Here is a 12,426-nt window from a genome sequence, read left to right as displayed (position 1 = left end):
GTGGCAGCCTGGAGCTTGGTCCGTGTGAAGGTTGATACAAACCTCCATCCTTTCAGCCAGCTTTAGCTCTTAGGCTGTAATATTTGCAACATTAATTGAGGGAATGGTGACAAGATGTCATAAAGAGAAACCACTGCTAAATTCAGGAAGGGGGCTAAAAGGTCATCCCTGCTGTCCTCAATATACTAAAGCCATGGCTGTATAAACCCCAGGAAATACACTCATCATTTTATGCAAGGAGATTCGCCCTCAGCTCTTGGTAAAATGTCACTGTTTTAAAGGTTAATACAACTGAAACGTCCCAAGGGCTTGGTGAAAAAAGTGATAGGACCAGAAAGTCAATTTAGTGATGGCCAAGAGATTAAATTTAAATGTTTTCATTATGGTGTATTTCTGAGAAAAACAGATGAAAAAGCTTGATTGAATCTAGTTGTTAGTTTCAAACGTAGTTGGAGTCACATTTGTATTAAGGGAAAAGCATCCACCTAGAACACACTGTGGGACTTGTCCCCTGTCCCCAGTGAACAAGAGTTTGCATATCCCTTTGTCTCCTGTATATAATATAAAATAGGCCTAGAGGTAAGCCCTACTGCCCCCGCCCCCCGATGTGATCACTTGTGTATCTTACTGATCACCAAGTGTTTTACATGCTTCAGTCAGCCTCACTTTTAACTCCACACACCGAGGATTCTGGCCTTAAAGTGAGACTCTTCCCAGAAGAGAGGACGCATGCAAGGACCTGTGCCTGTTCACTTCCACAAAAGGGCAATGGAGCCAGACCTCCACACCCCATACGCACAGCACTAATATTCTGCTTTGACCTTAACAGGGAAAACAGGACGAGGCTACTGCCAGGGGGCCGGCCAGTCATTCTGCCAGCTCACCATTCTGGCCATAAGATAATCCCCTTTATACTCCCCCTCTTCCAGATGCCCACAAGCCACCCAACTATTAGGGGTTTTTTGCCAGGAAGTGGGAGTTTACTTCACACATACAAGCTGCCCACTGACTTCCATGGGACTCCTCATATACAAATTGAATGTTCAACTTTAGGTGACCCAGCCCTTCCCACTACCTGAAGAGATTCCCTAAGGTGTGATTGCTGAGATGTCTGTCTTCTCCTCTGACCACGCCCCTTTCCCTCAGAATATCGTCAAGGGCTGTTTTCATTCCACGCCGGGGCATCTTTAACATAAAGCACTGATTTAATCATATTTTTGAAATATCCCAGAATACAAAACTCTGGAAAGCTTTTAGTTTTAATGAGAACATTTTCTTATGAATACAACTTTTATAACTGTTTTAAACCCGGACACTGACCTTTCCCCCCCCCTAAAAGCTGCCACTCCTGCACAATCACCATTTATAGGGAAAAAAATATTTTAACTAGTATTTATAGGATACTCTTCATCCATCTTACAAGTACTCTTTAGGCAGGATTTCTTTTAAGCTTCATTAGGAAACAGTGTGTTTGCTTATGTTACATATAGCTAAAAAATCTGAAATAGCTGGGACATTGAAGAGTTTAAATATACAACGTCTACAAAGTTTAATGTTAAATATAAACAAGCAGGTATCAGACTTTCATATGAAACAGACACTTGTGGCACCAGCCCTTGCAGGAGAAGTGGAGTTAAGTTTGCAAATCATGTAACATAAGTGTCCTCAACAAACCAGCCTTATACAGATTTTAAATAATGTTCAGTATTCATGAAGAAATGCCTATTTGGTTTTATACACTGGCTTTTCTGGTAAGTGAAACAAAATTACATCCTTAAGAATTTCACTTGTACACGCACTGTGGAAACAATTGCACAGTTTTAAAGTGGTTTTTTTTGTCTTATATAAGCCGTGTTGGATAGTTGAACTGACCTTGTAGACAGTTTGCAGCTATTTTTTGGTCCAGTCCGAAGAGGATGGAGCTAGGTTGTTTTCAGTGGTGGCAGATGACAGAACAAGAAGCAATGGTCTCAAGTTGCAGTGGGGGAGATCTAGGTTGGCTATTAGGAAACACTATTTCATTAGGAGGGTGGTGAAGAACTGAAATGGGTTACCTAGGGAGGTGGTGGAATCTCCTTCCTTAGAGGTTTTTAAGGACCGGCTTGACAAAGCCCTGGCTGGGATGATTTAGTTGGGGTTGATCCTGCTTTGAGCAGGGGGTTGGACTAGATGACCTCCTGAGGTCCCGTCCAACCCTGATATTCTATGATTCTATGAAATCATAGTCAAACTGTCAGGATAATGCACCAACACCAAAGAAAATCAACTGAACAACAGTCTTGAAAATGCTTTATTGAACGGTGTGTCTTATTGTAATGTGCAGAAGATGTGTTTGAAAAGACTACAGCTTGAAAATTGGTTCTGAAAATCCTCAACAATCAATAAAAAAATCCCTCCCGGGGGTAACTCCTAATAGAACCAGAGGACTGGTGTAAAATTTCCCTTAAAACATTTTCTGTTGCAGAGACTGAACGAAAACAAAGTTGTACTGTACTGGCTGGAAATACTTGGAATCTGAGGATTAAGAAAATGAGAATGAAACAAACTTCAAACTGTGGGGTGGTTTTTTTGTTATTTTAGATTAGTATACACGTCACAGTTCTGTTGAGAACACCAGCTGGTGTTCAAGTCTGTAATTTTATTCTAAAATGCTTGTAATGCTGCAGGAATGGAAGAGAAAGAGAAAGCGGGCGAGGTTAGAGAACTGGAGAGAGACATGATTATAGTATAAGCCTATTTTAAATTTATCAGAAGCTGTGTGCACTTTTGTCTTTATAGTCTAACTTTACATTCCAAAAAAACCAAACCCCTGCTGTCTTTGCATTGGGGCTATTATGAAAGTCTATGCACAAAAAACACTGTACATTTTTTTACATATAGGATTAATAGTATAGGCATGTAGGTGGCATGATTCAATTAAAAGGCTCTTTACTTTTTTTTTATGCCAGAAAAAAATAATCAAAGAGAAATAATAAATAAAAGGTGCTAAAGTTAGCATTAAGAATTCAGTTGTAATATATTGACAAAGTCTGGGAAGTCAAATCCTCAAGCTCTCCTGATACTGACAAGTCTCTGCAAACTATGAAGCAAATACATAAATAACTCAAAAATATGATTGAGACTGTGAAGGCTTTTAAAACTAAGACAACATAATCCAGGTTAATTTTTTTTTTTTTTTTTTTTAAAGACAGTGAATAAATGAATCATCTACACCTGAATAAAACATGTTTAACAGTTGAAAAATTTTAACAACCACAAAAAGGAAAATCTTTAAACAAAGATGAACAAGATTTGATTTGAGGGCACACAAAAGCCCTTTGCAGTAGATTCCAGCAGTGGCATTACTGTTGTGTCTCCTACAGATGCATAAAAGAGAAGCTGAACTCCACATGGACGTGATGACTAATATGACAACATAATAGTCACATATAGCAAAATGCCAAACCCTGGAAACAACAATCTATCCCACTGCAGAGCTTGCTTTATGTGCTGAAACACATAGAAATAGGTGATTCAGTCACATATTATTCAAAAGCTACTTCATGGCTACAAACTGCTAGTGAACACAACCTTTTTGTCATGTAACCTTTGAATAATGGGAAAAGCTTTGGGTTTTTATAGTTTCACTCCTTGTATTTAATTTTTTTAAATGACAAGGTCACTAAAACTCATGCACGCTGCAAAAAACCTCATGCAGTAGTTAAGGTAAACCATCCAAGCAGTTTTTATTCATTAATATTCATAAATACACACAGCAGCTTCATTAGAGATTTTTCATTTTTTCCTCTTCAGTTTGAACGTGGAGTATTAGGAGAGCCTTTTGCATGTCAAGGTACAGAACACAGAGGATTCTCCTCTGCACTGCAACCTACATTTACCTGCTAGAAGTAAAAATTAGTTAAGTGGAAATGATTATCATATATATCTTTTCTCTCTTCCTTTTGAATGTACACAATGTAACAAGAGTGACAGACCTGAAATTACAATCACCAAAACAAACCCAAGATAGTAGTTGTCCACTTTCATTGGCAAATACAGCACAGAGGACATTGTCTGCGAAGTGGGATGTCATCAAAGAGGAGGTGGAGGAGGCTCGTTTCCTTTATTACTCTCTTTTAAATTTAGGTTTTCTAAAGCAACATCTAAAGGCATAATATCTACACAGCCCATAGCACCAAAATCGGCAATTTCCCCCCTCTCATCCTCATCTGAGGAGGAACTTTCTTCCCGCATCAAAGTGGACAGTAGAAGCTCTTGAACAAATAGGCTACGGTCTGCCCGTTCGCTTTCCATTGACTGACGCTCTGCTTCTGACATCTTAGGATCATTCAACCTGCACAACAGTGAAGGGAGAGACAAGACAGGCAGTTGATAAAAACCACTGGGCTGAAGACATTATTACACAGCAAGAATGCTCTCATCTGCTGGACTGACACACACTGGAAGGTGTTTGTGACCATACCTTGGGAACCGGCATATGTATTGCTATCCTGCTTTGGAGGCGGACAGATCTGACAATGACTGACATACCTGATCCAACCAAAATAGACATTTCAAAAACCTTCTGTTTCAAGTCACAACAGTCTGCACAGATTGGATTGATAAAGTGGAGAAATTAAATTCTGAATGCAAACAACATGGCAACTTGCACTACTAAATGTAAAAAATTCTATTTTACATACTCTCTGAAAGTCTAACTGCAAAGTCTGTACATACCAGCCCTTTGATTATTTCTAAAATATTTTAATTTATGTCACATACATTTGATCTCTAGAGGTCAGATTTTTTGGTAACAGGTAAAACTCAGCATGACAGCAATAAATTATTTGATATAAACTTCAAGTTTCTGCCATAGTTTTCCAGCAGACAGAAGCTGAGAAAATGCTGCAGAGGAGAATGTATCAATTTGGAAGCCAAAAGATGAAAAAAGTAACAGGAACTTGAAAATCCAGAAGGCCTGTATATTACAATGCCTTGAGCATCCCAAGAGAGCTGGAATCACACAAAGATGATGGGCCTTTTTTACAGAACCACCCCGGAGTTTAATGTTTTCTAAAGCAGTAGTATTTATTAATGACATCTTTGTTTACTGCATTTTTCTTCTATTCTCACCTAAAATATAATAAAATATCTAATGTACATGAAAACAACCCGGTTACCTACTTTCATAACTGTTGTTCCTCGAGATGTGTTGCTCATATCCATTCCATTCTAGGTGCACACGCGCCCACGTGCGTCGTTGTCGAAGTGCCGCACTCATGCTGCGGTATATCCAGCGCCGCCGACCCTATGCCCTCTCAGTTCCTTCTTACCGACAACGTCAACAGAGGGGCAGGAGGGCGGGTAATGGAGCAACACATCTCGAAGAACAACAGTTACGAAAGGTAGGTAACCGTTTTTTCTTTGAGTGCTTGCTCATGTCGATTCCATTCTAGGAGACTCACAAGCAGTATCCCTGCTCGCAGGCTCAGAGTTCACAAAGCGAGCATTGTCTCAGGCTTGCTGGGTGAGTGCATAATGAGACGTAAACATGTGGAGAGACGACTAGGTAGCAGCCCTGCAGATATCCTGAATCGGCACCTGGGCCAGGAAGGCTGCCAACGAAGCCTGCACCCTAGTCAAGTCGGCAGTCACAGTCGCTGATGGAGGCACCTTTGCCAGGTCATAGCAGTAACAGATGCAGGCTGTGATCCAGGACGAAAACTTCTGCGCAGACACTGGGTGACCTTTCATCCTGTCTGCCACTGCAATGAACAACTGCGTTGACTTACGAAACGTCTTGGTCCTGTCGATGTAGAAGGCAAGCGCTCTCCTGACGTCCAGGGCGTGCGATTTGCGCTCCTCTTCCGATTTATGAGGCTTTGGAAAGAAGACAGGTAAGTATGTGTCTTGGCCAGTATGAAACTGTGAAACTACCTTGGGCAGGAACACTGGATGAGGCCACTGCTGGACTTTGTCCTTTTAGAACACCATATAGGATGGCTCTGAAGTAAGCGCCCTGATCTCAGAGACCCTACGGGCGGACATTATTGTGACCAGGAAAGAAACTTTTCAGAAGAGGAGGAGAAGGGAGCAGGAAGCTAGAGGCTCAAAGGGAGGACCCATGAGCTGCAACAGCAGATGATTCAGGTCCCAGGGTGGGATGGGATCCCTGACATGCGGGTAGAGATGCTCCAGACCTTTCAACAAATGGACTGTCATGTCGTGAGCGAAGACCGACCTGCGCTGGAGCGGAGGGTGGAAGGCCAAAATAGCGGCCAAGTGGACTTTGATCGATGATAGGAACAACCCCTGGAGCTTGAAGTGCAGAAGATAATCCAGGATAGCCTGCAGCGAGTCCTGCTCAGCCTGGATACCCCAGTCCAACGTCCAGCCCGTGAACCTCTTCCACTTGGCCAGGTAGGTCGCTCTGGTGGATGGCTTTCTGCTACCCACAGGACCTGTTGGACCTGGACCAAGTATTCCAGTTCTTCCACATTTAGCCATGCAGAAGCCACCCTGTCAAGTGCAGCGCCATCAGGTTCGGATGCAGAAGATGGCCGTGGTTCTGGGACAGCAGATGTGGCCAGAGAGGCAGCTGCAGCGGGGTGGCTAGCAAAAGGTCCATCAGCGTGCCGAACTAGTGCTGCTGAGGCAACGCAGGAGCTATCAGGATCACCTTCGCCTTGTCCTATTTGATCTTCATAAGGACCTTGTGAATTAGCAGCACCGGTGGGAAGGCGTACATCAGGACCCCCCAGCCCCCAACCTCGGGAGCAGAAAGGCATGAACAGGTCCACCTGGGGAGTCCCCCACCTCCGGAAGATCACACGGACCACTCCGGGTGGAGCGACCACTCGTGGCAAGATGAGAAGGTCCTACTGAGGTGATCTGCTACCATGTTCTTGGCCCCAGGCAGATGTGCAGCCACCAGATGGACAGTATGTCGCTCACAGAAGTCCCAAAGGCAGAGAGCATCATGGCAAAGGGCTGATGACCTGGCCCTGGCCCTGCCTGTTGATGTAATACATCGCTGTGGTATTGTCTGTCGGGACCTGCATCACCTTGCCCTTCATGTGGGGCAGGAAAGCCTGGCAGACCAGGCGAAGCGCTTTGAGCTCCCTGACGTTTATGTGGAGGGACAGATCATCCCACGACCAGCGGCCTTACATGCTGAGTTCGCCCAGGTGGACTCCCCAGCCCAGGTCCGACGCATCAGAAACCAGGGTCAGCGATGTGGACGGGGCTGCGAAGGGAACTCCCTCCAACACCGATTTGGGGCTCAGCCACCAATCTAGAGATGATTGGATGTGAGCCGGTACCCTGATCACCCAGTCTAGATTGTGTCTGTTGGGCATGTAGACCAACGCCAACCACGCCTGCAGTGGCTGGAGATAGAGCCGGGCATGCTGGTCCACGTACGTATATGCGGCCATGTGGCCTAACAACCGCAGGCAGGTGTGAGCAGTGGTGAGCAGGCAGTTTTTCACATGGGAGATCAGGTCTGATATGGCCTGGAAACACGCCACCGGAAAGAAGACTCTGGCTCGTGTGGAGTTGAGAACCATTCCAATGAGTTCATTGGTTCTATTCGTTGCACCGGCCTGAAGGTCGATTTCTTTTTGTTTATCAACAGGCCCAGGTCGCGACAGGTGGAATAAACAAGATCAAGGCTTCTTTGCACCTGATCCCAAGATCTGCCTTTGATGCGCCAATCGTCGAGATATGGATAGACCTGAAGTTCTCCACGCCTGAGGTAAGCGACCACTGGTGCCATACCTTTTGTAAACACCCTTGGGGCAGACGAGAGACCAAAGGACAACGCCATGACTGGAAATGGCGCCCGCCTACCACAAAACGGAGGAATCGTCTGCTACCTTGGAAGATGGAGATATGGAAATAAGCATTCCTCAGATCGAGGGTGGCGTACCAGTCTCCCGGATCCAGGGAGGGGATGATGGAGGCCAGGGAGACCATGTGGAACTTCAACTTTTTGAGAGACTTGTTGAGGCGCTTCAGGTCCAGAATGGGTCTTAGACCCCCTTTCACTTTCAGGATTAGGAAATAACGGGAGTGGAACCCTTTTCCCCTCATGTCCCAGGGTACCTCCTTCACTGCCCCCAGCTGCATGAGGTTCTCGACCTCCTGAATAAGGAGCTGATTGTCAGAAGGGTCCCTGAAGAGGGACTCTGTGTGTGTGTGGGGGGGGGGGGGAAGGAGGGGCGAGAATTGCAGGGTGTAGCCCTTAGATACAATCTCTAGCACTCAACGGTCCGAGGTGACTCGCAACCAGGCCGAACGGTAGGGACGAATACAGTTGAGGAACTACGCCTCATGACCACCGCCGACGCGACCACCCTAGCTACCAAATCAGCCACGTCCCACGCCCTCTGGAAGGAGCACCGTGCAACCGTCGTATCCTTCTCCACCTGGGCCCCAAATTCCTGGGCCAATTCCTGGGGCAGTGAGTCCTTGAACTTACGGAGGGAGTCCCATAAATAGAAGTTGTACCTCCCCAAGAGAGCTGGAACTGAAAGGTGTCTGCCTGCTGGGCCATCTCCTCCACTTCCAATCCCAAATTCGTAGCCACCTTATGAAGCAGGGCCTGATGTTCTTTGAAATCGTCTGGCGGGCTCGTGCGGGAGGGGCCAGCCACCACCTTATTTGGGGATGAAGATGACAACTGAGTCACCGGGGGAGGCCCCGATGGATCATCCTCCACGTGGGAAGAGGGTTTTCGGGGTGGGCACATGCTCCTCTACCCCGGCCTCCAAGTGTGCCACACTTACCAAGCTCAGTGCCGCTGGTTGCTGTTCTGAGGCGGCGGCCGAGGAATGGACTGACTGAGGCATCAGCATCACAGGCTCCAGTAGGGCCACTGCACCAGCCACTGGCCTTGCAGCCTCAGGTGCCCATTCGCGTTGGTGCTGTCACGGTGAAGGGCTGAATTCCTTTCCGAACCAGAGGAAACACCTTCCGGTGACCACGGAGGGGCTGTCGAACTTGTGTCTCATGGTTAACAGTCGCCATGGGAGACCAGCGCCTCGAGTAGTAGGATCAGTTCCAGGGCCGGAGGGATCAGTACCACGACAGAGACCGCTCCCACAGCGGGGATCTGTGCCGAAGAGACAGCCAGCAAGAGCATGATCGGTGCCTTCCTCTAGACAACCTGCATGGAGAGGGCGGAGACCGTGAGTGTGGTGCTGGTGATGTAGGATGTCCCGCAGAAGACAGAGACCTTAGGAGTGGAGACGGGGATCACTGTCTCATCTCCAGAGACCGGCATCATTCACCCACCCTCTGGGAGGGGTCTTTACGACTGGCGTGCCCTCACCAGGAGCCTTTGCCATGACCTGCGGCACACACGATGCCGGCAGTGCTGGTAGAGGCCTCTGCTCTCTGCACGCCGGCAGAGCCTGGGAAGGCTTTGGCACTGGGTCCCTTACTGCTCCCTGGAGTCAGTGGACGATCCTTCAGGGGGCTAGGAGGCCCCATCGGGGGGGGGAGGGGGGGGAGGGTGGAGAGGTCCTATGTGGCTCCAGTGTGGGCTGTTGGCACGAACTGGGTCCTTTTCCCTTCTTTCTTGGTGCAGGGGAGTCACTCTTCTTCAACCTCTTCTTAGGCGGTACCAGGGAGCAGTGACAGGCAGAGCCTGGTGCCGGGGGTGCGCTGCACACTGAGGCTGAGGTGCTCGGGGCAGAGTCTGGCTGGGAAGGCTCGGACACCAGGCAGAGAGCAGCCTCCATGAGAAGGGCCCTCAAACGGATGTCTCGCTCTTTCCGAGTTCTGGGACAAAAGTTCTTACAGATGCGACACTTCTTCACAGGTCATTCCCCCAAGCATTTGAGGCAGCTGCTATGGAGGTCACTAACAGGCATAGATCTGTTACAGTCAGAGCAGGGCTTAAAACCCTTACGGCTCGAAGACTGAAGTAGAAGAACTGCAAGCCCTCGCGAGGCAAGGGAAAGAGGTGTTCTAATTAACCACCACGGGTGGTCAGAAGGAACTGAGAGGGCGTAGGTGCCTAATATACTGATGCATGGACGCAGCACTCAAGAGGGCATCACAGCTGACCCTACGGATACCGCTACGGCAAAAATCTCCAACGGCCGCGCATGTGGGCACGCACACATCTAGAATGGAATTGACATGAGCAAGCATTCGAAGAAGAAACTCTATTCAACCTCCAGTTTAGGATGAAACATTCATTTCCTGTTAAATACCATTTAATGTTAACTTCCAGGTTCTCTTTCTCTACATTAGAGTTCAAACAAATAGGCTGATATAATTGGAAATGCTCTTATTTTCCTGGAAGGAGTAATGTAAACAAGCACAATCAACAGGAAATTATCTAGAAGTAACTTCCCTTTATGCCTCTCAAACTGATGCTAGAGAACTCGAGAAGCAGTGAACAGTGTTAACATGGATACAGCAAGTGGACAAACATTGGTGTTTAAAATGAGATGAAACAAAAATTTTCTGTTTGCATTTATACTGTGGGGATCCAGTCAAAAATTCCACAGCTATACTTCGAGCACTGCGGCGTCTAGGACAACTGTAAGAATCAATTCCTCTACAAAGTCAGCAGAAAATGAATTTGTAAGTGGTAAAAATGGTTGTAAACCTTATGACTACACAAACCTTTAACTACCCCACAATTGTGTGGGGAAAAAGCAACAAGGTTATGTGAGAGAATGCCTCTCCCCTACACCCAGCACGGAAGCTAACTGGATACTCTTGCTGGCAACTTCTTGGGACAGTAGCTTCCAGGAGGGCTCTCTCCATGGCAGTCTGCAAAAGCTGGAAGCTGATTGCAAACAACATCTGTTTGACTTTAGTTCCTAGGTTGGCTTTTCATTTGAGTCTCATCTTTACTCCTGACAACATGGATGCAGCAACAGCAGTTAAAAGCCATTCATTATGGCTTGCGTTTCTGCAACCAGTGTTTTCATTTTGTACTAAGTGATTAACTACCATGGAAAACAGCTGATATCAATTACAAACAAACTGAACTAAATTAATTACTCTTATAGTGTGTATATATATAAATTATATTTAACCTCATTCTAACTTTTTGGGTGGAACAGATAGTGTATAATGCAGTGCAGTTTTACAGGCTATATGAAAAACACTGTTTTCAGACCAAGCACTTGCATGTTTAATAGAATAAATATAACTAGTGCCCTACTGATGATCATCCATTACTAGCACTAAGTCAAAGTGCAAAATCATTTTGCCAAGATTTCGAGTGTCTACAATTCAGAACTCCGTGGCACCTGCAGAACTGCTGAACACTACCGTATGCATTTTGCATGATCACCTATTGGCTAAACAAATTATTTTGGGCATTGGAGATTGAGGGGATATGGGATATTAAGCTGCAATTAAGTACGCCAACTAGGCATGGCACTTAAGCATCTGTTTAACTTTAAGCATATGAGTAGTCCCACTGAACTTAACGCGACAATTTATGGGCTTAAAGTTAGCTACATGCTTAAGCACCTTGTCAAATCAGGGTCAAGAATAGGGATAGTGCATGTAATAAAAGTAATCGGATTACGTTTTTAGAATGAGTTACCTTGTAAGAAGAAACTGGGAGTTCTGGATAGCCTGCTGACTATTTTCTGTGTTAGATGTGTTGGTTGTTGCTGTAGATTGTGTAATAGTGGTGGTGACACTGCTTGTATTGGTGCGTCTGGTTGCATTGCGTGCTGTCTCCAGTTGTTGTCGTGCTGCCTGTGCGTGTTGTCGTTCTAACTGCAGTTGCATCTGCAACTGCTGTAACTGAGAAGCGGAAGGGCCAGAGGAATTGAGCTGTCCTCCTGCAGAACGCCTCACGCCTGATAACTGAGATAAAAGCTCTGCAAAGAGGAGAAAAGTACTACTGTGAAATTTGCTTAAATTAATACTAACAAATGAGAGCACAAGTATTTCCTGTGCATCAATATCCCCATCTCTTATTTCTTTCTCAAATACTTTTTCATTACTTATCTCACAGATTGCCATATGGGCGCACAGTGCTTTACAAAACACTTAAGACACATTCCATTCCCCAAGCTCAAAGCATCATTTAGACTATTCATTTCTTTACTAAGATGAAGAAATTCTCAGTCTGAAATCGTTTGAACAATAAAAAGAAAGGGCATTTCCTAGAGATTATGGACTGACTACAAGGTGGTATCTTCAGTTGCCAGTTCCCTAAAATGTTATCTTCTAGGCAAAATGGCTGTTGCCTCAGCAACCATTTCAATTTTGGCTTAAGTTCATAGGTGCTCTCCCCCTCACTCCCCCTCTCCCACTCGCACACTATCTCCATGCTATACACGAGGGAAGCTGTACCGTAGAAAAGAAAAATGACACTTCTGACACTTCTGTCAGTTAGTTTTGGGGAATATTCAATTCAGAACATAGATTTCTACCATACCGTACATTGTGTAAGTTCTGTTG

At 45.7% G+C, this 12,426-nt stretch overlaps 1 protein-coding gene across 1 annotated transcript in view; it reads right to left on the bottom strand.

Moving 5' to 3' along the window:
* Positions 1 to 3,706: 3,706 nt before the first annotated feature.
* The window catches only part of LOC113409455 (E3 ubiquitin-protein ligase KCMF1), a 72,066-nt gene continuing 63,346 nt past the window's right edge, over positions 3,707 to 12,426 (bottom strand). The window contains exons 6-7 of the mRNA XM_026663380.1: positions 11,558 to 11,840; positions 3,707 to 4,333 (exon numbers count right to left, since the gene is read on the bottom strand). Coding sequence (XP_026519165.1) covers positions 4,072 to 4,333; positions 11,558 to 11,840 — 545 coding nt within the window. The 3' untranslated portion in view covers positions 3,707 to 4,071. The remainder of the gene's footprint in view (positions 4,334 to 11,557; positions 11,841 to 12,426) is intronic.

The sequence above is a fragment of the Terrapene carolina genome, unplaced genomic scaffold (genome assembly GCF_002925995.2).
Source record: "Terrapene carolina triunguis isolate 2854851 unplaced genomic scaffold, T_m_triunguis-2.0 Scaffold33392, whole genome shotgun sequence".
In the NCBI taxonomy this organism is placed as follows: domain Eukaryota; kingdom Metazoa; phylum Chordata; order Testudines; family Emydidae; genus Terrapene; species Terrapene triunguis.
Note: the sequence above shows the minus strand (reverse complement) of the source record. Positions and strands in the feature narration are given on the sequence as shown.